Genomic DNA, 23,416 nt, shown 5'->3' on the forward strand with positions numbered 1-23,416 from the left:
CAGATGATCTAAAACATCATGGTTCTTTTTGACAGTATACAAATCATACCATATCCTAATGATCTAAAGGGGGTAAATACAAACGAAACAAAAAGAAAGAAGTAGGTTTCAAACTTACTCGTTCTCGCCGAGCTTGACCTGTGTGCCGCCGTACTCTGGAAGAAGAACAGTGTCGCCTTCCTTCACAGAGACCGGAATCAATTTCCCGTCTTTATCCCTTGATCCAGGTCCAACAGCTACCACCCTGCCTGAGTTCAGCTGTAAATCGCCGAGAAAAAAGCTACATCATTTCAGATCTCTGATGCAAAAATCATAAGAAGATCAACTAGTGAAATTAGATCGGTCATTTTACCTTGGAGGATTTCTCGGGGAGGAGAATGCCGCTTTCGGTTTTAGCAGGCTGGATCACTTTCTGAACCAGGATCCGGTTGAACGTTGGCATCAGACGCTTCATCATTTTTTCTCACTTTCTTCTTCTTCTTGTCTCGGATGATTCGGAAATTTCTAGGTTTTCTTGAGTTTTTAATTTGGGGAGAGGACAGAGGAGACAATAGAAGACGGAAGTTTCTAGATCGTAGGGTTTATCTTGGCGGACAAGGCCATAGGGTTTTAGTCAATATTCGCTACTATGTGGGCTTTTAATATCCATACTATTTATTTAATGGACCCGGCCCAATTATATGCGGAAACAGAGTGTGTCTTGCTTTTTTTGTTTTCAAGTGCCAATATGCCAAGTTTGGAATGTAAGTTATCTCATTTGCTACTACTGAGGTCAGTTTGAAACCTTTTCTAAAGAAAAAAATAGTATAGATACCATAGAATTTGATGTAGAAATCGTATTGATATTCTTTTTGATCAAGATCAACATACAGAACGAGAGTTCTTTACATTGCTGCATTGACTTGTTAACGTTGAAAGTGGTGGGAAATACTATCACATGGGGTATATAACAGGATGGGAACAAAAGTAGGTGTTCAGAGGATATAAACAATCGTGTAAAACTGCCTTTACAGGCATTTTGTGCTCTTATTTTTCTTAGCACGGATCAGAACAGTTCATTCTCCGGGTTTTATACCACCACATTACAAGTGCTCCAGATACCGAGGTTTAATTTTGTTACAACAAAATTAGATACAAAACTAAGGAAAAAAGAGTTGATTAAAAATAATTGGACGCCACTAGCCACTTCCATCGAGTTGGCCTTGAGAAAGAAGGTGAGCCATGTATTGCTGCATTCACACAATCAAAAGAGCTCACCACATGGTTTTGTTTTGTCTAGAGTTCTATACCTCACATGAACATCTAACATATGAAAACCACAAAGTTTTGTACCATAAAAATCCTAGACCTAGAACTATCTATGGAAACTGACCTTCAAACAATCACTGAAACACAGTATCATCCGCACCACTGAGACTGTGTGAACACCAATTTTAGAGATATTGAAGAAACTTACAGAGTGGTAAACGTATGGAGATTTTCCCTGGCGCTCAAAATGCTTAGCCATTATGCAGAACTNTAGGTTTTCTTGAGTTTTTAATTTGGGGAGAGGACAGAGGAGACAATAGAAGACGGAAGTTTCTAGATCGTAGGGTTTATCTTGGCGGACAAGGCCATAGGGTTTTAGTCAATATTCGCTACTATGTGGGCTTTTAATATCCATACTATTTATTTAATGGACCCGGCCCAATTATATGCGGAAACAGAGTGTGTCTTGCTTTTTTTGTTTTCAAGTGCCAATATGCCAAGTTTGGAATGTAAGTTATCTCATTTGCTACTACTGAGGTCAGTTTGAAACCTTTTCTAAAGAAAAAAATAGTATAGATACCATAGAATTTGATGTAGAAATCGTATTGATATTCTTTTTGATCAAGATCAACATACAGAACGAGAGTTCTTTACATTGCTGCATTGACTTGTTAACGTTGAAAGTGGTGGGAAATACTATCACATGGGGTATATAACAGGATGGGAACAAAAGTAGGTGTTCAGAGGATATAAACAATCGTGTAAAACTGCCTTTACAGGCATTTTGTGCTCTTATTTTTCTTAGCACGGATCAGAACAGTTCATTCTCCGGGTTTTATACCACCACATTACAAGTGCTCCAGATACCGAGGTTTAATTTTGTTACAACAAAATTAGATACAAAACTAAGGAAAAAAGAGTTGATTAAAAATAATTGGACGCCACTAGCCACTTCCATCGAGTTGGCCTTGAGAAAGAAGGTGAGCCATGTATTGCTGCATTCACACAATCAAAAGAGCTCACCACATGGTTTTGTTTTGTCTAGAGTTCTATACCTCACATGAACATCTAACATATGAAAACCACAAAGTTTTGTACCATAAAAATCCTAGACCTAGAACTATCTATGGAAACTGACCTTCAAACAATCACTGAAACACAGTATCATCCGCACCACTGAGACTGTGTGAACACCAATTTTAGAGATATTGAAGAAACTTACAGAGTGGTAAACGTATGGAGATTTTCCCTGGCGCTCAAAATGCTTAGCCATTATGCAGAACTCGACAGGACCCCAATCCTCAGATTCATAGCAAGTCCCAAGCGCCGCTTTGTAAAGCTTTAAACCAAACCCATTTCGTCAATCACAGAGAACAAATCAACTATATATAACTCTAAACGAAAACACAAATGTCTTTGGGATAACCTTAGCTGTGTCGGTCAGAAGTTCCGTGCCGGCAGGGTAAGATGCATAAAACTGATCGCCCCTAGAATATCCTGCTCTTGTCCTACAAAGCATTCGAATCCGTACATTAAATCAAACAAGACTTGAAGGTAAAAAAATATAAGATAAGAACCCCAAACAGAGCCATCCAAAGCAACAGACATTGAAGTTGAGATCCCGTAGCTAGACATTACGTGTTGTTTGTATAGAAGAATGTGAGAGCAGCAGTAAAGCAATAGAATCCAGCGTAAGAGACACCCCGTCGTAGCTTCTGTATCTTCAAAATCTCTGAGCAAACATCCAAGATCGTCATCTTCAGCCTCGAAATTTCAACTTTCTTTTTAAGAAGAAACCTTTCGGAACTCTCTCAGGTATTCTATCGAACACCTTGTGATCAATTTACCAGACAAATTAAACACCCGATACAATTTAGATCCTCTCGCCAAATTTTCAATGGCAAGCATATGTTAAAACATCAATAAGGCTTTTCTATAGTCTACCTTCTTAATGGGCCTATCCAAAGCTTTTCATTTTGGGTCCAAATATTGGATTATTTTCTTCTTCTTCTAATTAATAAATTATCGAAAGAATCTAAAAACTGTAAATCTGTAAACAAAAAAATCATTTGTGTTGACACATATAACCAATAAAAATGTTTAACTGTCACGTTACATTAGTTACAACTTCCACAACTTGCAAGACAACACACAAAGTATTTTTTGGATTATAGTATAAAATTACGAAAAACATATAAAAATGAAATAATTCATGTTTATTTACAAACTATATGTGTAACAACAACAACAACATTGGTTGCAAGATAAAAACATCAACATTAAAAGTAAAGCTTTTGCAGTCAAATAATACAAAGGAATCTTAATGTAAAGAAGCCACGAGCAAGTGGCGATAATGGTGAACGTCCCTACACTCTTCTTCTTGCTTTCCATTCTCTTTCTCTCCGTCTCCGTCGAGTCTCTTCCGCCTCCTCCACTATTTCCCGATGAAACTCTCCCCACTAAATCCGGCTACCTCCCGGTTAAACCCGCACCCGGCTCCTCAATGTTCTATGCCTTTTACGAAGCCCAAAAGCCGACCACACCTCTTCCCGACACTCCGCTTCTGGTTTGGCTCCAAGGTGGGCCAGGATGCTCTTCCATGATTGGTAACTTTTACGAGCTTGGCCCTTGGCGCGTAGTTTCACGTGCCACAGAGCTAGAGCGCAACCCCGGCGCTTGGAATCGTCTCTTCGGGTTACTTTTTGTGGATAACCCCATAGGAGTCGGATTCAGCATCGCCGCCTCAAAAGCAAACATACCAACAAATCAGAGACAAGTCGCTGAGCATCTCTACGCAGCTCTCGTGGAGTTCCTTGAGCAAAACCCAGGCTTTGAAAACCGACCAGTTTACTTCACCGGCGAGAGCTACGCTGGCAAGTACGTTCCAGCCATTGGATACTATATCCTTAAAGAGAAACCAAACGGGAAAGTGAATCTAAAAGGCCTAGCCATTGGAAACGGGCTGACCGACCCGGTGACCCAGGTCCAGACACATGCGGTCAACGTGTACTACTCGGGTTTAGTCAACGCAAAACAGAGAGTTGAACTGGAGAAAGCGCAGGAGATATCCGTGGCTCTCGTGAAGTCCGAGAAATGGCGTGAAGCAGCAGACGCGAGAAGTGACGTGTTGGACATACTGAGTAACATGACGGGACTAGCGACGCTCTACAACACGAAACGTTCGATTCCGTACAGAACAGACCTCGTGGTGGACCTTCTGAACCAGAGAGAGGCTAAGCGTGTTTTGGGAGTGAGCGAGACGATGCGCTTTGAGGAATGCAGCGAAGAAGTAGAAGATGTGTTGCGGGGAGACGTGATGAAGAGCGTGAAGTATATGGTGGAATACGTATTGGAGAGGACTCAAGTGTTGCTGTACAAGGCATGTTGGATCTACGAGACGGCGTCGTTTCGACGGAAGAGTGGATGAAGACTATGAACTGGTCGGGACTGGAGAAGTTCTCGACTGCGGAGAGGCGGGTGTGGAAAGACGGCGACGGTGCTGTCGCTGGGTATGTTCAGAGATGGGGGAATTTATGCCACGTGGCGGTTTCGGAAGCTGGTCATTTTGTTCCGACAGACAAAGATATGAACTCAAGGGATATGATCGAAGGTTGGGTTTAGGGAAAAGGCTTGTTCGGTGGTGAAGATCTCGTCAAGCTTTACAATTCAATCCAAATATGATTTGTGTTTTCTGTACTTCAGCTTTGTGTTAGATTTTGAATTAGATTCGGATTCTGATTGTAATCTGGATTTAAATTGTAATTCATGTTCTCAAACTCATTTTAGTACGAATTGATAACTTCGCTCCTGGATTTATCATTTGTTATTCAGTCTGAACAATACACAAACCTAAGGGATGATTAAGATCTACGGATTTACTTTAAAACAAATTTTGATAAAAACTTTTCTAAAAAAAAAAACCCATGTCATGGCGATTGGAGGCGGGATTGTGATTTGAGATTCAAAGTGCATGAGTAGAAAACTACCCAAAGACACAATGAAAAGCACATAAAAACCCGTACTATGAAGCCATTTTCTTTGGTATCAGGGAAGAAGAGGCAAGGGCACCCCGTAGAGAACCTACCGGTATTTTAGAGCTATCGATTTAAAATCTCTCCCCTATTTTTGCCTCTTTCCCCATTCATTTTTCTGGAAACCAAATTTATAGAGATTGAATAACAATTTTGATAAAAAAACAAAGCCTCTGCTAAAAACTGGATACAGACTAATCAGAACGAAACCTAAAGACGGCTCTTCTGTAACCAGGGAAACTAGCACCTGTATATATATTGCCAAAATTTGAGACACTTAGGGCACTGTACATAATTATATCTATAATGGGCCTTACCATAGCCCATAGGTTTGATGGCAACGAAGCCCATTTGGCTACAGTATAGAGTCCGTGTCCTTTCAGTGCTCATCAGTCATCACCTCACCATTATTTATTCTTTTTTTTCTTTTGACATAACTCTACAATTAGTAATACTTAAAATTAATGTTATAATAAAGTATGAAAGCACCCCCATGATTTATTAATCATAAGATTCGTACGTTTTTTTGGTTGTAAAAAATATATAAAGAAAGAAGAGGTCAATGACGATATCATCATTGGTTGATATAATTATGAGGAGAGTAGTACTGTACAATGTGATTGCCATTTAATGATATTTCCAAATTAACTTCGATCATCTTTTTCTTCTTTAGAGTATTAAGTTTGATGTAATCTAGATTTGGCCGTGTCGACGAATATGTTAAAGACGTGTAAATCTGAAATTGAGAAGAAACAAAGGTGAAATTGTATGGAACGTGACGGATAGTGACCCCATCAATGCTACGATAAGGTAACGCGCTAATCATATATTTTTAATTGCTTAAAGCCAAAGCAACCATACCCGTTTTATTAAATATTATCCGAAACAATTCCCTCATAATATAAACGCCTCGTCCCACCACTTGTCTCTCATAAGCAATACAGACAAATGGAAGCTATAGTACTGATCCCGTTCCCATCGTCGCCACTCAGGTTCCACCCATTGAGGACAACACAAAGGATCGCCACCGGAACGTCCAAGAGAAGACGAGCTTCCACCACCGTGTGTGCTGACTACTACCGAGGAGGAAGAACGGTGGACGAGAACATGGTTGTCCTCAGGAAACGGATCCACGAGATGAAGATGGTTGAGCGAAACTATGAACCTCCTTCTCATTGGATGCAATGGGAGAAGCGTTTATATTGTAACTACGACGCTACTATATGTGACGCAATCTCTCTTCTCCAAACTTTTCTTATGAACTCTCGTCCTAGCGTCGCGTTTGGAACGATGCTTGTTCTCCTCGTCAGCGTTCCTGTTTCCTCTGCCGTTTTTGCGCTTCGCATCCTCGATTTAGCTCTTTGGCTTTTGGTCGCCGCTCACGTAGTATGATCCGTAAAGATTATATATATTTTCTCTTTGTTGTTTTATCTCGTAATTAACTACTTCTTTTAAAAAACTAAAGAAAGAAATAGTTATTTTTCAATATACATATTGAGAAATCGTAAGACAATATACTGTATCTGGATTTGTATTTTAAAGAATCCTAATTTGATTTCGTATGGTTTTACGAAAACCGAAAGTAATGAATCCTTTTTCATATGGTATATATAGGAAAACAAAGTAACAATTAAACTCAATGAGAGTTATAACCGGCTCTGCATGTCAGTGCAGACGTCAACAGGGCTAGATATATGGTTGTCAACAAACCATACGTGGAAAAAGGCCCTGGTTCGGTTGGTATACAAGTCTTGTTGATGACTCTAGTCAGCGTTTCAGGCAAGAAGAAGAAGAAGTTATACTGTTTTATGATTGGAACATAGAGGCGCCTGGTTTAGTGGTATATGATATGACTCAATCAGAAAAGAACGTTTCCTAACTGTTACTAATCATTTAGAAACGAAGCTTAATCACTATTTAAACTTCGCAATATTTCCCAAGCTTAATCACCATTAGTTTAAACTTTAAAATAGTTACTTAATTCTCTTCATGTTATAAAATGTTATACCTGCTTTTGTATTTTACTTATCTATTAGTTGACGACTTATTCGTTTCTTCCAAGACTTTCAAATTATATATTTTGTGGATGAAGTGTAACACGTTCGGGATATTGGATTTGCAGACCGCGTAGAAGTTGGATTTTTCTGCTAGAATTTATCGAAATTTCTTTGTTTTCTGGTTCGTTGTGATCCTATTATTGTTGTCCGTGCGTAGTTTAGTAGGTAAAACTAGAGGGAAAAGGGGTGTGTTTGAAGAAACTGGTTCAGACTATAATGTCCGTGTTTTGGTATTCGTATCAACAAACTCTTTCCACAAACAAACCCAACCAAAACCAATTAAGAAGCTATTCCGGTAAGACATATAGATGTCGAAGGGTGTATTGAATATTGCAAAATTTGAAGAGAAAAATCTATACAATCTGTAAGAGGAGGAGAGAAACGGGACCTGAAGCAGGCGACATTGGCATCTCAACCTCAACGTCTTTGTATCTGTTGTCTGTAAGTTACAACAAAAAACAAAGCTCAGTCTCAGAATGTTAAATCATGTGAGCTTTTTGTTTCAGTAATTTCATCTCTCCTTTTCCCTTTCGCTTTCACTGTTACCGAATGTGTTCATAACCATATAGTTACTACTATATCTCTTTAAATAGTGCGACTTCCGGTTCTTCTGCTGCGTCCTCCAGTAGCAGGCGAGCGCCCCGAATGCGCAGCTTGCAAGTGCTATGGCCAATGCAGCTCCCACTGGCACAACCAGAGCATTGGTAGGCACTGCCATCTCTTCTGCAGCTACAACCACCTCCTCCTTCCTTGCACTGACACTATTTTTCTTGTAAATAGACACCAGTTTCTCTCCGTAGTACTTCTTCAAGAATTTGTAGACTTCATCATGATCCCAGTCAATGCTTTTCTGAGTGCTCGATAGATAACACGATGGGCAAAGCTGCTTCGGTGGCCATATCATCTTTGGGAACTTGGGGTCTCCTGTTCCCAGAGACTCTTCATCCTTCTTGAGTCTCTCGTTGACCTTGTTGTGTGTGCTCCACAGCCACAAGACGATATCACGTGCCTTTTTAAACGGAGTTTTGACGCTGTCGGTAAAACACATAAGCTGTTAGATGTGAAAATGTGATAAATCGAGCTTGTTAGCCAACCCATGGATATGTCTTTTTACCTTAAGCACATGTCGTGAAAATGCTGACGGCAATCATCACACATGAAGAAGTTGTTGATGAAATCACAAATGGTCGTGAATGCAAATTGACTTTCTCCATCTTCAATCCTCACTGAAAGTGAATGCATCAAAACCCATAATCCGCAGCTGCAGTCAAATCATTTAAAAACAGTTCAGGAGCTTCTCCTTGAATCATACAGTACATGAAAACAGACTGATTTTGCAAAAGACTACCTGAATCCCCTAGTTTCGTTCTTGCTGCCACGGCAAAACATCTGCCAAATATGAAAATGAGTTGAAAACAAAAGAATTAGGTTTCTCTCCGTTTAACGCAGGAACAAAAAAAATGTGGTTGGTTGGGCGGCACTCACGTAATTTCCCCGAGGAATATCCTTCCCACATATATGGTAGTTTCGTAGGGTATCTTTAGCACCAGCTTCCTGGTCATAAGAGCATTCTCCTGACGGACATAAATCATCAAAATTCACGAGAATTTCAGCACTGCCCTTACGACACCTATTGAAAATATTCAACAGTTGATTAGGCATAAGAAAAAAAAGAGTGAGCAGCAAAATGTAAATGGGAATATAAAGATGAAATATATGACCTTCTTGAAGGATGATGTGCCACTAAAAGCTGCAGAAACCTGATAAACGAAGTACCAGTTTCAGATGACTTGATTGCCTGTGGCCATAAAGACTACATATAAACAAGGCTGAAAGGGATTTAGTTGCATACAACAAAAAGGGAAAAAACTCTTCTCCACCTTAAGCGACAAAATGATACCAAAAGCTTCTTCAGTTGCCTCCTCAATGTCAAATATGGCCTGAGAAATCTGCGATAAATCAACAACCAGCTCTATTTAATTTGTTTCTATTAAACAAAGGACTTCACTAATAGAAAATTAGGGGCAGAACACATTCTGAGAGACCTGTTCGTGGTCAGATATATTTGGCAAGAGATTTCCAAATTTCTGATCATTCAAGCCGTAAGAACTGCACAACATTGACAAGAAAACAGATTTGAGTGCAATGTTACCCAACTGAATATATTTACAAGGGTTTTGATATTAGCCAATATAAAGGAGAAATAGATTGCTAAATCTAATTTATAAATACAATAGATATGACTCCAACTTAAGTGGTAGACATGAAATTCAGTGTATGCGTACCTGCCTATCTGCTTGTTGATCCAGCTCAACAAAAGATCAGCAGTGCGCCATTCATCGACTACGCTAATCTCACTTTTCTCTTGCTTAGGTTTCCAGCTGCTATCAACGAACTTTTTGGGAGGAGCCCAAAAGAGCATTGGAAAATGATTGATGGAGAACTTGTCACAGAGCTGTACATTCATCTGCGGAAAAGTCATAAGGAACCATTAGAATGAATCTTACTATTCACAACAAAATAAGATTTTAGTTTTCAAGCCCCAATCTTTAATCTCACAATCCACATGAAGAAGTAAGAGAAACAGAGAAATGAAAGATGGCACCAAGTACCTTTAAAGCACAATCGACCCTGGTCATCAAAACGACACCAGGATGTACAGCGTCTGCTCCATTGAATAGCTTTGCAACTTTTTCATAATGTGGCTGCAGAGTCACGCATTGAATATAAACAGGACTGACAAGAGAAGGCATTGAATAACGAAAGAGAAGAATGAAGCTGTTACCTTGTAGTTTCTACATGCAGGACACCTTGAGCCAGACAAAAAAAGCATGATCAATGTCAGTACGGCACAAACTCCTTTGCCAGTAATACTAATACATTCTATATTTAAAAGCCTAGGATTGGGGCAAAGTTAAGTTATTTCCGGATAAAATCAGAAGATCCAGTGCTAAACAAACCCAAAGGTTGGATTTTTATTTCAGATTTGTTCAAGTAAGAGAGAATGAGGAAACTGACCAGTGAGCGAAGAACTCCAAAACGGCATATTTGGCGGAAGAGTCTTGGAAGACTGAATCAAAGTTGGTAGCGTTCAATTCGACAGCGTTATCTTTCTGATCGGAGTTGTTGATGCCGATGTCTCGGAGAATCGAGCGCGATCCCGGCGAAACCGACGCCGCAGCTCCAAGGCTCAGCAAACCCACGAGCAGAAACAAGTGTAGCAAAGACATTTTAAATTCGAATAAAGCATACAAATTTGAAGCTTGATCCGAATGAGAGGGAAGATCTAAGAGCAGAAAAAAGAGCTTCCCTCCTTCTTCCGATGTGAAACGGCGAAGGTTTCTGGTTACGTTACGCTTTGACCGGCGTCGATACTTGTTCTCCCTCCTCCGTCTTCTTCCATAATGGGATTTATTATAGGCCCATTACACTTGTTGACCCAAAAAAAAAAAGAATTGGAAAAAGAGATACAGTATTGCTTAAACTAGACTTTTCTCTAGTCAATAGTCAAATAAAAAGTTTGGCAAATTGGCAAATTTTGTTGTGTTTATATCCAGTAGAAAAAACTTATGGAGTATGTTATTCGAAAACTAAACTTGGATATACGACATTTTGTTGATATTGACATTTTTAAAAATAGTGGTACATAGTTACATACTCCAACAAATAAGCATTGTCAAAACGACACAAGTGAATGAAGAATTAACGCCGGAGAATGACGTAGTTAAAATAGTTCATCGGACGATTGTTGGCTACGCGCCGCCGAGAGAGAAGACAAAAAGGGTGAGTGACTAACGGCTGAGTCAGCAAAGTCTTGGAAAATCGACAAAGTGACTACAACCAACCACAAGTCAACCAACACTATCTGTCTTAAGTCACAAGGAGACACACACACCTCACACATTTAAGTCATAACAGTTTTAAACACATAGCTCACCTATATTATTGCCACTTCTCTTGCACTAGCGGTATTAATTGTTTTTAGGGTTAATTAAGAGAATACCACAAATTTAAAACTTATTTAAAGGAATACCACAACAACATTTTTTAATAAAAAAATATTATAGGATCTACGTTTTTTAGAGTAAAAAGACAAAATCACCTTTTTTATTTTAGTGTAATATTTTATATTTTACATGTTATATTGAACTAAATAGCGTTTAATTGTAAACCCAAACCGACAAAAAATCTCGTTGTAAAATCTAAATCCTAACTATCTCATATGTGAACCCAAACCGACATATAATATGTGAACCCAAAACGACATATAATTTCGTTCTAATTGTAAAATCTAAACCCTAATCATTTCATTTGTGAACCCAAACCGACATATAAATTCGTTCTAATTGTAAAATCTAAACTCTAACCATCTCATTTGTGAACCCAAACCGACATATAATTTCGTTGTAATTGTAAAATCTAAACCCTAACCATCTCATTTGTGAACCCAAACCGACATATAATTTCATGCTCATTGTAAAATCTAAACCCTAATCATCTTATTTGTGAACACAAACCGACATATAATTTCGTTCTAATTATAAAAATTAAACCCTAATCATCTCATTTGTGAACTCAAACTGACATATAATTTCATTCTAATTGTAAAATTTAAACTTTAACCATTTCATTTGTGAACCCAAACTGACATATAATTTCGTTCTAAAAACAAAAATGACATGATATTTAAACAAATAACAAGTAATATACATAATAGATATAAGAGTAAGTGTATATGAAAAGAGAGAAAACATTGTGGGTTCTATGGTAGTTTTTTAATTACTTTTGATTTTTGTGGTATATAGTGCATATTCTCTTTGTTTTTAGTGGTCTTGGCTTCTTGGTACGGGGAAAAAAAATGACACTATAATGTATCGATCATGTGCACATCCTCTACCTCTAATAATAACATCACTTTTTTTTTTAATAATAATAAGAATGCAATAATAACAGGGTCCACGTGCATGAATTCATTTTCAGATGTATTTGGTTTCCTGATTTCTGAGTATTTATAACTGAGAGAGAACGATACCATTAGTATACTGTTCTCAGTCCCTGCGCGATTTACAAAAGTATATCAGCTTTAAACGTAGCTTATACTTTGAAAATATTCTCTCCTCATCCTTGGATGTTTTCTTTTCTATGAACTTCCATACAGCTCAGAAAGAATGAAATATGAACAGCCATCCTTATTTTGCCAAGTATACTGAAAGATAATTATTAGAAGTCCAATTTAAGATTCCAATATGCCAAGTATATAAGTATTTTTTTTCTCACGCATCAATAGCATCTAGTATCCACCTCCGCCGTTAGTTTATAGACTGATATACTACGGCTCATTTGTTAAATACCCCTTTAATTATGCATATTTTCCACTTGTTTCTTTCTGTTTTAAAATGATAATACAAACCCAATATTTCCAATTTAAGATATCCTAGTTTACTTGAGCTTCAATAAATTTCTCAAATTTTCAGTTTATGTTTGTTAGAATTACTCAAATTAATACACAAAAAAAAAACATACTCAGACGAAGGTGGTGCAGTCAACTAAGTATTTTGGTGTGTTAGTAACAATTAAGAAGAAGCGGGTCAAAAAGTAACTAATCATGGAGTATAAGGGTCGAATCTGAAAAAGAAACAAAAATAGGAGGTGCTTCAATTCTTTAATTAAAGAGTCCCCTTTTATTCTCTCTCTCTCTCTCTCTCTCTCTCTCTCTCTCTCATCACTCTTCTCTTCTTTCTTCTCATTTGCTTCAAATCCTTTAAAAAAACTCCATAAAAATTCTCAAATTTCATTCCCATTTCTCTAACCACTCATCTCCCTCATCGTTACCTTAGTCTGATCTTCGGTTTTTTGGGGTTTCTCTTCGCTGGATTTGCCCTGTTCTTCAAATCTCCGATTGAACCTTTTTTTTGTTTATCTAAGCTGCTGCGTCGTAATCTCTTTATCTAACCTTGCCATCGTATCGAGGAGAGTGTTGTTGTTGCTGTTTAGTTCGGTCGGAAAAATCCACTCTTGTTGTCGTTTGGTTCGGGTTCATCTGCTTTGTGGTGGTGTCCGAGGGAAGAAAGAGATGTTGGGAGCTGGATTTCAGTTGACTCAGCAGCTTCAGAGAGCTCAGAGCGACCTTTCCAATGGCTGCAGATCGATCCACAGTAAGGAACGCGATAGCGGGTCTGCATTGCACAAACCCAATGTTTCCGAGGCATCTTCAAGTAATGTCGAACGATTTCTGAAATCGGTCACACCATCTGTGCCTGCCCACTATTTCTCTAAGGTACATACATCATGTCAAGCAGTTCAATACCTTCGTTTTTTTTTAATCAGTAGCTTGTTCATCTGAATGATATGAAATTTTTATGAGCAGACAACAGTAAAAGAAAGAAGAGGTAGTGATGTTGAGTTGCAAGTTCCTTACTTTGTTCTTGGAGATGTTTGGGAATCTTTTGCTGAGTGGAGTGCTTATGGTATTGGAGTTCCTCTCACTTTGAATAACAACAACAAAGATCGAGTCTTTCAATACTATGTGCCTTCCCTTTCCGGCATTCAAGTATATGCTGATGTTGATGCCTTCACTTCATCTCTTCAACCAAGGTAACAAGTGTTCAAGCTTATTATGTGTTTATCAAGTTCTTGAACCTGAAGTGTGACTTCAGTGTAAAGCTTCAAGTCTTGTCATATGCGTGTTAATTTATCAATGTGTGAGTTTGTCTACTGCAGGCGGCAAGGTGAGGAGAGCGAAAGTGATTTCAGGGATTCAAGCAGTGAAGGAAGCAGTAGTGAATCTGAAAGAGGACTCTGTTATTCAAAAGAGCAGATCTCTGCTAGAATGGACCAACTCTCATTGAGAAAGGAGCATAACGAAGACTCTTCTAGTGATGATGGCGAGCCTTTAAGCTCTCAAGGTCGTTTGATGTTTGAGTATCTAGAACGTGATCTTCCCTACATCCGTGAACCCTTTGCCGACAAGGTTTGTCTATTTTAACTCTGAGTATCAAGTCATCAAGGCATTTACAAAAGTTATTAGAAACCAAAAGGAATCAATGACCATGTTTATGATGTTAAATGTCTCATATTTCGAAATAAATTTTGCATGAGGCGACACGGAAGTTAGGTAATGACTAATGACAGATGTATTTATTGACGTTTTGAGCTTCTTTTGTAAAAAAAAAAAATTATGTAACTTGTAACAATCAAAAGCAAACAGTTGATGTAACTTTAAAGTTTAATTTATGAAAATAGTCAAACGCAACAACTCTTCCGTTTGTTCCAAAGCATCAAATGCTTCAGTGTTTGATCTACAAAAATGCAATTCCAATAGCTGTCTTATACATTTGTTACCATTGCAGATGTCTGACCTTGCCTCTAAATTTCCCGAGCTGAAGACGCTAAGAAGCTGTGATTTATTACCTTCAAGCTGGTTTTCTGTGGCATGGTATGGATTCTTTGTGACATGTATATGTGTGTTTGTTCCACATTACCCCATCGTCTGTCTTAGAATCCATTACTATACTTTTGCAGGTACCCAATTTACAAAATACCCACAGGACCGACAGTTAAGGATCTGGATGCTTGTTTCTTGACCTATCATTCCCTTCACACACCCTTTCAAGGTAAGATTGGTTTCAGCATTGCTTAATAGTGATAACCACTAGTTCATCCATTCTAGCTATGGCCTTGTCAAAATATGTATGTTTCATATGATCCAAGAATAACAGCTTGTGGGTAAAGATATATCCACTATCTATCTAAGTCTATCTTTCTTTGGTTCCTGTAGGTGCAGGCATCACAACACATCCCATGTATGCGGTGCAGCCAAGAGAGAGTGTTGAGAAGATGGAGCTTCCTGTATTTGGTCTCGCCTCATACAAGTTGAGAGGTTCTGTATGGACAAGCTTGGGGGGATCTGGTCACCAGGTAGCGAATTCCCTCTTCCAAGCCGCAGACAATTGGCTGAGGTTGCGTCAAGTGAACCATCCTGATTTCACCTTCTTCTGCCGACGGTGATGATATGATTACATACTATGATGACGAAAAAGGATATAGGAAGTTATAAAAAAGGAACTCTTTATGATTATTGTCCTGAGGAAACCATACATATAGAATGCCGTCAATGTTTTTCAGTTGGTAGCTTCTGTAAGTTCGCAGAATGCTAGTTTTCTTATTTTTGTTTTTGCAATAAAAGCTAATAGTTGAGGAAAGAGGAAAACTCAATGGTCCTATCTGTTGGTTCTAGCAGCTTTCTCTTGATGGCATCAGAACAAAGACGAGCCATCATATGGTGGAAGGAAAGCAGATCAGACAGCCTCTCAGCCGACAACTTTTCCATTGCTCTCTCTTGCTCCTCTTTCCTCTTCATCCTTTTCATATACACACACGAGTTCCTCACCGTCGCACCCACCTGCTTCAACCTATTCTCTTGTTGCTTGCTTAGAACCGTATTTGCCTGCATGATTCATTTTAGCCATGTCAGAAAATCCAATATTCAATAGCAAAACATAAAGCCTGCATATATACAAATAACAAACGGATCTCTGAAGTCTGACCTCTAGAAACTCAGTTTGGGAGAAGCTCTTGACGAGCGTCTTGGTTTTCCTCTTCATCTCCATCTGTGTTCCGTTTACTTGTTTCTTCTGAAATGCTGTCACAGCTTTCACAAACTCCTGATAAACTAAAGCGCATCCGGGATAATCAAACTCATCAGAGCCTGAGAGCCTCATCCTCTCAGGATGAAACTGCAGACCCATCAAGAACTGACCTTCCTCTGGATCATATCGATCAGGATCATAAAACCCTTCAATCAAACCATCAGGAGCGTGAGCCATGGCCACAAAACGTTGCGCCAGTCTCTTCACACCCTGATGGTGATACGAGTTCACCATTATATCCATCTCTTCGAACCACTTATGCAACGGCGTCTCCTCCACGATTATAGCCTCGTGCCTATGTCCATCGTAGTTGTCGTAATCTATATGCTTCGTCCTACTCGTGGTTACAACTTCCTTGTCGATGTCTTGGTAAAGAGTTCCGCCTGCGGCAACGTTGAGAATCTGAGAGCCACGACAAATGCCTAAGAAAGGAATGTTTCTGTCGAGACAGAGTCTGGCAAGAGTCAGCTCGATGCTGTCTTTCTCTCGATCGATCGTCATGTCCTCTGCATGCACTTTCCTGATCTCCTCCATCTCCTCGGGAGAGAGAACTGATGAGGATTCTGAGTCGGCATAGAGAGAAGGGTCGACGTCTTCTCCTTCGCAGAGGAGGACGCCATGAATTGGCTCAAAGCTCTGGAGCATAGAATGGATCCCATTGACACGTGGTACGATGACAGGGACAGCACCGGAGGAAACGATGAGATCGAGATGGTACTCTCCTACGAAGTCCACGTACTTGTTTTTGCGGAGAGTCCGACGAGAGACGATGAGAACTCGAGGGATAATCTTGGACGAGAGATCATTAGCCACCACCATTTTTCTAATTACAATTGGTATTTTTATTGTTGTTTATAGTCTTTAATTCTCTTTTTCTTGTTTTTGTATCGTTATGTCTTACTTCTCTTAGTTATTTATAGACCTTTCAATTCATTGAGGCGTTGAGGCGCCGCGTACATCCAATGCATTTGCACACACTGTACTCTTGTAATATCTATACGTTTTTGGTCAAACCTTTCCGATTGGATACTGACGTGGACTTCATTGGATATTCCAAATTAGTACCTCTGTGTGATTAGGCTGAAATTAATAAAACGTTTCATTTCCTTTATTTGTTAGTGATATACAATTGTTAAATGGAGTTTTTGGGTGGATCAGATTAGGTTTGTGAATATTAGATATGAATGGATGAGTGCCATGAGTCATTGACTTGTAACAATATTAGGCCGGCATAACAATATAACATATCTGTCTTTATTATTTATATCTTATACTATATATATGCATGTTTTCTGTATTTTGTGATAATTAATTATGGAAATCACGTCATAGTAATCAGCCACCGGTTCAGTCACTCACACGTGTAAAGATAACGTCGTAGACTTCCAAGTTCCAACAATTTCGATCATGAAAATATACAAGAAAAAGAGAGATCTCCATTGTTGCCAAAGTTGAACCCTCTCATCTCCATTATTCAGACAGCTTTCTTCCTCATCAGTCCTCACTTTTCATGCATTTCTTCCACTTAGCTCCATGGAACAATATGCTACTACTGAAGCATGGAAGAATTGAAATCTATGTTGATTATACTAGCTCACACGCACTTGAGTTTGGCTTCCACTCTATCTCTGTGTTGTGTACTTGCGAGTATTCTGAGATCTTTGCCTCCACGAACTTTACATCGATCAAACTTGTTTGCTAACGCATATAACAATTAAACTTTTTAACATTGAACAATGCTACGTTATTATCAGAGCTAGATTATATCACCAAGTTGTTTCTTCTCTCTCAAGAGGATAGGCTTTTAAGGAATCGCAAGAGAATTACAAACCATAAACACTTTATACGTCTGTATCTAGCTACCTGGGGATTCGATCATATGTCTACTGTGTGGATAATATTTGTAATTTTCAGAGAGAAGAAGTAAACTCACAAAAAATAGACTAACAATTGAATAATTATATCCTTTAGCCCACAAGTCTTGTTAGTGGTTCTTTTTTTTTTTTTTTGGTTTCCGATTCAAGAATCAAAGATCAGAGCTGACTTGGAAATTAGAACAATGAGTGAAGAGAGACAGGAGAAGCTTCAAAAGGGAAGTATAACATCGTTTCTTCTTGTGATTCTCAGCCGCTCTACGCTTTCTACGAACTCCCTGTGATAGTGTGATAGCACAATCTCAAAACGCTTAAACACTTTATTTCAGTGATTTACAAGTTTGTTTATAGTCTTAAGAGCTTACTTCCATGGAACATCGACAGCATTCCTCCAGATACCTTCTTCGTCTCTGAAGACCAAAGAGAACTCAGACTCCATCTGAAACAACTTCAGTCCCGACACACTCTGCGTCCCTGCAAAACCATTACAACTTACTCATCTTTGCAACTAAAGAAACAGGCACTTGCATCCCACCCATGCAGAGGAAAGAAAAGTTTCCCAGCCATGAAAACCTTACCGAACATGTCCTCGAGCTGATGAGCAAGAGTTGAATAGCCTCCATGATCAAGAACACAAACCTTGCGACCTACCACAAACCCATCCATAGTGACCTTTACATAACCCCACTTCCGTCTGTCTCCTTCGTTACTACAATGTTCTTTACCACATGTAATAAGTAAGCACCGTCTCAGAGTGTTGAGAAAATTACCAAGAAATGAAATGGTGATTTCTAACTTCAATTATGTGTTAATGTTACCTGTTAAGGTAAGGGAAATAAATACTAACGGAAGCAGCAAAGAAACTCACTGTGGCCAGATGTGAGGTAAGTCTCATTTTGTATGGTTCTCAGGCTGAGACCTAAATCGATTAGGCCTCCACACTCCATGGTCAGAGGGTAATATGGATGATACTTGGGAAAACTTGGGGAAAAACCCTGTAGGTCTGAGTCCATTGTTGCTTTCTATAACAAATGCTTAATCACCACATAATAGATACATAAAAAGGTGAAAATGATGTGGATTTATAGCAAGCAGCTAAGGCAAAGAGTGTCAGGAGAGTTAAGAGACATAATTGCAGACAGGGAACAGACAAAAGACAAGAACCCATTACCAAAAAGCAAAGGGTCAGTTTGTGGTCTTTTTGTTGTTTGTCTGATGCCACTAAGTGCAAGGGATAGGGAGGCACACCACAGGTCCAGATTTTGTAACACATATTTCTGCAACATTTCTTGTCAGCAACACAAACACATGAAATCATCAGTGAAGTCAGAATTGTACTATACTAATCACAGCAGGCACATCTCCATCTAGTGAAGTTTCTCAATGTTATTGGAGAGTATTGACAACTCCTTGTCTCAGGTCAAAACCTGAAATCACGTTACAGAAGAAACAGGTAATTTGTGCGCGAGAACGCTGCAGGATAGAATCCAACGAATTTAATTGTGGACAGAGAAAGAGAAGAACTAGGTATGGTCTTCCATGATGGTAGAGAGACAATATCATTCATGAGAGAGAAAGCTATGTTGTCTAATACAAGACAATAAAGATCTATCATTACATCATGTAATCCCACACCTTATCTGAGACGTAGGGCTGGTGTAGTTAATAGAAAATGTACACATAAATCCATGTCTATACAATTGCTCTCATTTGTAACTTTAGCCCTCCAAAAGAAGCCGTACAAGGGAACACACACATTCTTCTAAAGATAAATTTTCAAATAAAAAGCTCGTAGCCATAACAAAACAATGGAAACCATAACAGTATACCAGAGCTTCCAGCATCTCAATCGATGGTTTTCCTAATTCACAGGTGTATGACTTGAAAAAACTGCCTCCTAAGCTCATGTACAGTTTGCCCGGATACTAAATGTACGTAATGACATCCTTATTAACAGGCCTTCTGATACGTACTTCTTAGATACCGCCTTAGTGGAACGTCTACATGCGCATATAGCATGCAAGGAACAGGAAACCCCAGAATGTTTCACTTATGCGAAATCATGGTGACTAAGAAATTCAGTTATGCAAGGATAGACTTGCTCCACTGCCTGCAGTGTGATAATCAGAGAAACGGTTAAGAAACAAAAGAAAGCACGCACATGATATAGCATTAAATAAAGTTCCAACATAGGAGACCTAGAAATGAGTGGGGAATAACATACCAGCCGTCCTCCAACCAAATCATAGTGCGCATAATGTGGTCCCTCTGGTTCTCCAAGTAACTTATAAGTGACTAAGTTCTCGGAAAACAGCTTAACAGTGTCTGCCATATTCACAAGCATTTGTAATTAGTAATAATGGTGAAAATGGCATGTATGAGATTGAGCATATTAAGCAACTATGTATAGAGTAGCTTAGAAAGTTATTTGGTGCGTGTGGAAATTATCATAAAAGTTAACCCATCTATACAGTCTCTCATAACTCAGAAGGGCATTGTAGAATTTAAAATGAAATGCATATCTGGGCATACGCATATGAATGGTTTCATGTATATGTAGGTGTAGCTGTTCATCTATGCAAAAATCCATATTATACATTAATCCAATATACCTTCCACAGCCGCAGGGGGACAGATTAAGTCCCGATCACCTGCAAGAGCTAAGACAGGGACACTGGTTCCGGGAAGATGATCCTTGTAGTAAAATTTACCACTACGATCACGTAAGCCTCCCTCTCGAAAGGCTGTTGTCAGCTGAATAAGAAGTTTTGCAGGTATGGTACCTAGATGTATGAAAACAGAGAAACTTAACTCGTTAAAATCACCATAGAGGAAGCAAGAAATAAAGGAAGCAACTATGGCTTGCAAAAATAATCTTATGACAATACATTCAGGTATCTAATAGTAACTGTTTCATTATTTTTCTTCTTAATGTAGATATACACCTAAACCACATTCAAAAATTGGCATTAAAAACTCACATGTATAAATGCGATCAACTGTTTTTACTTACAGAAGTTATTCAAGACAAGCTTTTCTAACATTTCAGGGTGCATCATATCTGTTGATGATATCAAATCGTTAAGCCAAGATAATACATATGGAGGACGTGTTGAAAGAGGAAAAGCGGCAGCCAACAGAGCGCCCAACGGAACAACTGGAACACTCAGAGCTTCCGCAGGATTGGCCTGTAAAGGAAGTTTATAATAGATTAGCTACAGAAGAACTTAGTGGCACATCAATTCTTGTCGAAGATTCCAGCGCAGAGTGATATAACAAAAAGTCACGTACAAGGGGTATGAGCAATTTGAGTGCAGAATCTGAAGTTGTGTAATCAACCGATGATGCCAGCGTTGCCACAGCTGCCACGGAGGGTTCTCGTCCTTCAAAAGCTAACAAAATGGAATAGAAGAAATGAATGTCGGCTTAAATATAGGAAAAATGAGATCAAATGGAAAACTCAATTGAAAGATGAATATTATCTTACCACAACGTGACAGCATTGCATAGAGTAGGATACCCCCCATGGAGTGCCCAATTGCAAATAGTTTATCGTCCTTGGGCTTGCATTGCGCTCTTACATACTCAATCTATAGCAAAGCAAAAACGGAACACCAAGTTCAGTAACAAATCCAGAGGCGATTATGCAAAGGATTCAGCAAGATGAATGTTGCCTCACCGCAGCAGGGACATCCTCTTCCAGGTAGTGATCAAAATCCCAGTCATATTTAACTATCAAATCCAGTTGCTTCTGAAAATCTTCAATGGTTGTAGTGAGGCGCTCTTGTAAATCAATCAATGGAGGCGAGACAGACTTCTGACCATCGTCGAAAAGATTAACGAGGCGCTGGGCCAATTCTCTGATTTGGCTTACAAGTCCTGAGTTTTGCTTTGACTCAATCAGACTCAAAAGCTTCGATCTAATGTCATTAAAGCGCTCGTACAGCTGTGTATCATCTACAAGCATTGCAATTTTGTCAAATAACTTAGCAGACATGAACACTGACTGACCTTCACTGAGAAAGCCAGACAGCCTTTCTGACAAACGCATGAACGTTGATGTCAATCTCGACACAAGTTGTGACTCGTCCCAAGCCGTGGTGGCTTCACCAACATCAACTGGAACATCCGACGCTGGTGCACTGTCCACGATATCACTAGCCTGCTTTTCATCAGAACAAGTATCATCTTTACCTGCAGCAGCTCTAGCAGTAGACTCCATCTGATTAGACAATTGGTGAGCAGAGTCCTCCACATCTTTAAGATCAGATACTCGTGTACTCAACCCGGCTCCACGAACTTCGAGAATCCACGTCTCAAATCCCTGAGTAGACATGTGTCTTGCAAAAGAACACTGCAATGACATCAACCGTATTGCTCAACAATAAAGGTACACTAGTACTTCCTCTTACGGTAGTTCACTACACTAAACGTATTACGTATCAATGTAAATTAAAGGGAAGAGCAACATACACCAGGAGATAAATCGTAACCGATGGCATTAGTTCCTACTCCAGACAATAGTAACAACGGATGATTCCTCGTAGGAGCCTGAGAGAAGAAAATACTAATTCTTGATCCCAAAGAAATTGCAAGAAAGGTGGTAAGTGAATTTAAAAGAGAACCTGAGGAGGAGGCAAGTAACGCCAGAGAGCGAGACGCCAATCGCTGTTAGGAACAGAGACGTAATGAAGCTCGTCGGCAGTGCAAAGAGACGGTTTCGTGGGGAGCTTAACAGAGGAAGAAGAGAAACAACATCTCGGTGGTGGAAAAAGCGACGTGCGGTGACGGAAAGAAGGAGGAGCGACGGTGGTGACGGGACGGAAGAAAGAGACGGTGGAGGAAGCCCAGCGGAGAGCTGAGCGGATCTCCAGAGGGAATTGAGGAGGCATGGTGGACATGGCACTGACAGATTCAGCCAGATTTGGAAATTAAAAAAAATTGGTGACTCGGTTTCACTTTACCTCTTCCGGCGTGTTTTCAAGGATCGTCGTCATTCATCTTCTCCGGTACACGTGGAGAGACGACCAAATGTGCTGTGCGATGAATTGTTGAAGACGTGACACTTTTTGTTATTTTGACCGCTATAATACTTACTGGGCCTTTTAAAATTACAAAGCCCAAATTTACAGTTAGATTTTTTTTTATGGCCTTTGGGTGGTGCGTTGAGGTGAGGACAAGGAAGGTATAGTTGTAAAGTGAGTTTTTTTTTTGGTGTCCAATCATATATTGATTTGTATTTTAGCTAATACACAAATAAATAAATAAGTAAAAAGAGAAATGTTGGACAATTTTTAAAAAAGTTATGTTTAAATCAATAAAATTAGATCATATATCACTATATTTACTATATACTAACCAAGATTAATAAAGTCAGATTTGATTTCATTTACAAAAATATAGTTTTATCCACTAAATTAAATATATTGCAAGTAAACTTAAACATTTGTAACTAAATTTATTTTTAGATTAGCTTCTATATTTTTGGATTAAATCATTATATTGAGTTCTCTAGTAATGTTACTTATGAAATATGATATACTGATACAAAAAAATAA

General features: G+C 39.0%; 9 protein-coding genes and 1 long non-coding RNA gene across 12 annotated transcripts; 3 read left to right on the top strand and 7 right to left on the bottom strand.

Annotated features, from left to right (window-relative positions):
* On the bottom strand, positions 92-577 carry LOC104773785 (10 kDa chaperonin, mitochondrial-like). Its single transcript, XM_010498441.2, has 2 exons — positions 353-577; positions 92-258 (listed from the first exon to the last, which is right to left on the bottom strand). The coding sequence occupies exons 1-2, from the start codon at positions 455-457 to the stop codon at positions 115-117; spliced, it is 249 nt and encodes an 82-aa protein (XP_010496743.1). The 5' UTR covers positions 458-577; the 3' UTR covers positions 92-114.
* Positions 992-1,518, bottom strand: LOC109131039. The gene is made up of 2 exons (XR_002036773.1): positions 1,457-1,518; positions 992-1,229 (listed from the first exon to the last, which is right to left on the bottom strand). It is a non-coding gene; the product is annotated as an uncharacterized LOC109131039 (long non-coding RNA).
* LOC104773770 lies at positions 2,006-3,160 on the bottom strand. Its single transcript, XM_010498424.2, has 4 exons — positions 2,887-3,160; positions 2,675-2,756; positions 2,471-2,587; positions 2,006-2,243 (listed from the first exon to the last, which is right to left on the bottom strand). The coding sequence occupies exons 1-4, from the start codon at positions 3,003-3,005 to the stop codon at positions 2,193-2,195; spliced, it is 369 nt and encodes a 122-aa protein (XP_010496726.1). The 5' UTR covers positions 3,006-3,160; the 3' UTR covers positions 2,006-2,192.
* Positions 3,508-5,024, top strand: LOC104773793 (serine carboxypeptidase-like 50). Its single transcript, XM_019243459.1, is given in 2 exon segments — positions 3,508-4,622; positions 4,625-5,024. Coding segments are annotated over 2 exon segments (1,266 nt in total). The 5' UTR covers positions 3,508-3,601; the 3' UTR covers positions 4,870-5,024.
* On the top strand, positions 6,166-6,886 carry LOC104773799. The gene has a single exon (XM_010498458.1). The coding sequence runs from the start codon at positions 6,228-6,230 to the stop codon at positions 6,669-6,671; it is 444 nt and encodes a 147-aa protein (XP_010496760.1). The 5' UTR covers positions 6,166-6,227; the 3' UTR covers positions 6,672-6,886.
* LOC104773806 (sulfhydryl oxidase 1) lies at positions 7,587-10,796 on the bottom strand. Its single transcript, XM_010498470.2, has 11 exons — positions 10,355-10,796; positions 10,122-10,146; positions 9,949-10,041; positions 9,622-9,803; positions 9,382-9,445; positions 9,217-9,285; positions 9,058-9,134; positions 8,822-8,966; positions 8,685-8,725; positions 8,451-8,597; positions 7,587-8,367 (listed from the first exon to the last, which is right to left on the bottom strand). Exons 1-11 carry the CDS (start codon positions 10,564-10,566, stop codon positions 7,848-7,850), a joined length of 1,575 nt encoding a protein of 524 aa, XP_010496772.1. The 5' UTR covers positions 10,567-10,796; the 3' UTR covers positions 7,587-7,847.
* LOC104773819 lies at positions 13,056-15,500 on the top strand. Its single transcript, XM_010498486.2, has 6 exons — positions 13,056-13,613; positions 13,704-13,930; positions 14,057-14,306; positions 14,686-14,771; positions 14,858-14,949; positions 15,114-15,500. Exons 1-6 carry the CDS (start codon positions 13,410-13,412, stop codon positions 15,341-15,343), a joined length of 1,089 nt encoding a protein of 362 aa, XP_010496788.1. The 5' UTR covers positions 13,056-13,409; the 3' UTR covers positions 15,344-15,500.
* Positions 15,387-16,883, bottom strand: LOC104773813. The gene is made up of 2 exons (XM_010498481.2): positions 15,883-16,883; positions 15,387-15,782 (listed from the first exon to the last, which is right to left on the bottom strand). Exons 1-2 carry the CDS (start codon positions 16,801-16,803, stop codon positions 15,522-15,524), a joined length of 1,182 nt encoding a protein of 393 aa, XP_010496783.1. The 5' UTR covers positions 16,804-16,883; the 3' UTR covers positions 15,387-15,521.
* LOC104773836 (auxin-responsive protein IAA34-like) lies at positions 17,979-19,413 on the bottom strand. 2 transcript variants are annotated; one of them, XM_019243460.1, is made up of 5 exons: positions 19,030-19,413; positions 18,727-18,892; positions 18,437-18,577; positions 18,224-18,332; positions 17,979-18,136 (listed from the first exon to the last, which is right to left on the bottom strand). In XM_019243460.1, the coding sequence occupies exons 2-5, from the start codon at positions 18,869-18,871 to the stop codon at positions 18,070-18,072; spliced, it is 462 nt and encodes a 153-aa protein (XP_019099005.1). In that variant the 5' UTR covers positions 18,872-18,892; positions 19,030-19,413; the 3' UTR covers positions 17,979-18,069. The 2 variants fall into 2 exon arrangements, with proteins under 2 accessions (XP_019099005.1, XP_010496810.2); XM_010498508.2 differs by having other exon boundaries at positions 18,727-18,880; positions 19,030-19,209.
* On the bottom strand, positions 19,473-22,914 carry LOC104773824. Of its 2 annotated transcripts, XM_010498497.1 has the most exons (10): positions 22,484-22,913; positions 22,332-22,409; positions 22,053-22,212; positions 21,538-21,815; positions 21,346-21,448; positions 21,150-21,250; positions 20,872-21,046; positions 20,471-20,641; positions 20,083-20,183; positions 19,473-19,968 (listed from the first exon to the last, which is right to left on the bottom strand). In XM_010498497.1, the coding sequence occupies exons 1-10, from the start codon at positions 22,757-22,759 to the stop codon at positions 19,909-19,911; spliced, it is 1,503 nt and encodes a 500-aa protein (XP_010496799.1). In that variant the 5' UTR covers positions 22,760-22,913; the 3' UTR covers positions 19,473-19,908. The 2 variants fall into 2 exon arrangements, with proteins under 2 accessions (XP_010496799.1, XP_010496794.1); XM_010498492.1 differs by having other exon boundaries at positions 21,538-22,212; positions 22,484-22,914.

This window comes from Camelina sativa, chromosome 3, assembly GCF_000633955.1.
Source record: "Camelina sativa cultivar DH55 chromosome 3, Cs, whole genome shotgun sequence".
Lineage (NCBI taxonomy): Eukaryota > Viridiplantae > Streptophyta > Magnoliopsida > Brassicales > Brassicaceae > Camelina > Camelina sativa.

Excerpts from the sequence above, each read along its gene's own strand:
- LOC104773785 (XM_010498441.2), bottom strand. The coding sequence starts at position 457 with ATGATGAAGCGTCTGATGCCAACGTTCAACCGGATCCTGGTTCAGAAA. Across the intron at positions 259-352 it reads TCCCCGAGAAATCCTCCAAG|CTGAACTCAGGCAGGGTGGT; the intron begins GTAAAATGACCG and ends GGCGATTTACAG.
- LOC104773770 (XM_010498424.2), bottom strand. The coding sequence starts at position 3,005 with ATGACGATCTTGGATGTTTGCTCAGAGATTTTGAAGATACAGAAGCTA. Across the intron at positions 2,757-2,886 it reads TTCTTCTATACAAACAACAC|GACAAGAGCAGGATATTCTA; the intron begins GTAATGTCTAGC and ends AATGCTTTGTAG. Across the intron at positions 2,588-2,674 it reads TTCTGACCGACACAGCTAAG|CTTTACAAAGCGGCGCTTGG; the intron begins GTTATCCCAAAG and ends TTTGGTTTAAAG.
- LOC104773799 (XM_010498458.1), top strand. The coding sequence starts at position 6,228 with ATGGAAGCTATAGTACTGATCCCGTTCCCATCGTCGCCACTCAGGTTC.
- LOC104773806 (XM_010498470.2), bottom strand. The coding sequence starts at position 10,566 with ATGTCTTTGCTACACTTGTTTCTGCTCGTGGGTTTGCTGAGCCTTGGA. Across the intron at positions 10,147-10,354 it reads TTGGAGTTCTTCGCTCACTG|GTGTCCTGCATGTAGAAACT; the intron begins GTCAGTTTCCTC and ends GTCTGGCTCAAG. Across the intron at positions 9,286-9,381 it reads ATATATCTGACCACGAACAG|ATTTCTCAGGCCATATTTGA; the intron begins GTCTCTCAGAAT and ends GATTTATCGCAG.
- LOC104773819 (XM_010498486.2), top strand. The coding sequence starts at position 13,410 with ATGTTGGGAGCTGGATTTCAGTTGACTCAGCAGCTTCAGAGAGCTCAG. Across the intron at positions 14,307-14,685 it reads GTGAACCCTTTGCCGACAAG|ATGTCTGACCTTGCCTCTAA; the intron begins GTTTGTCTATTT and ends TTACCATTGCAG. Across the intron at positions 14,772-14,857 it reads AGCTGGTTTTCTGTGGCATG|GTACCCAATTTACAAAATAC; the intron begins GTATGGATTCTT and ends ATACTTTTGCAG.
- LOC104773813 (XM_010498481.2), bottom strand. The coding sequence starts at position 16,803 with ATGGTGGTGGCTAATGATCTCTCGTCCAAGATTATCCCTCGAGTTCTC. Across the intron at positions 15,783-15,882 it reads CCCAAACTGAGTTTCTAGAG|GCAAATACGGTTCTAAGCAA; the intron begins GTCAGACTTCAG and ends TGAATCATGCAG.
- LOC104773836 (XM_010498508.2), bottom strand. The coding sequence starts at position 19,176 with ATGATTTCATGTGTTTGTGTTGCTGACAAGAAATGTTGCAGAAATATG. Across the intron at positions 18,333-18,436 it reads TCAGCTCGAGGACATGTTCG|GGACGCAGAGTGTGTCGGGA; the intron begins GTAAGGTTTTCA and ends ATGGTTTTGCAG. Across the intron at positions 18,137-18,223 it reads GCTGTCGATGTTCCATGGAA|GGAGTTCGTAGAAAGCGTAG; the intron begins GTAAGCTCTTAA and ends ACACTATCACAG.
- LOC104773824 (XM_010498492.1), bottom strand. The coding sequence starts at position 22,759 with ATGTCCACCATGCCTCCTCAATTCCCTCTGGAGATCCGCTCAGCTCTC. Across the intron at positions 20,184-20,470 it reads TCCCCCTGCGGCTGTGGAAG|ACACTGTTAAGCTGTTTTCC; the intron begins GTATATTGGATT and ends TGAATATGGCAG. Across the intron at positions 19,969-20,082 it reads ATTTGGTTGGAGGACGGCTG|GCAGTGGAGCAAGTCTATCC; the intron begins GTATGTTATTCC and ends ATCACACTGCAG.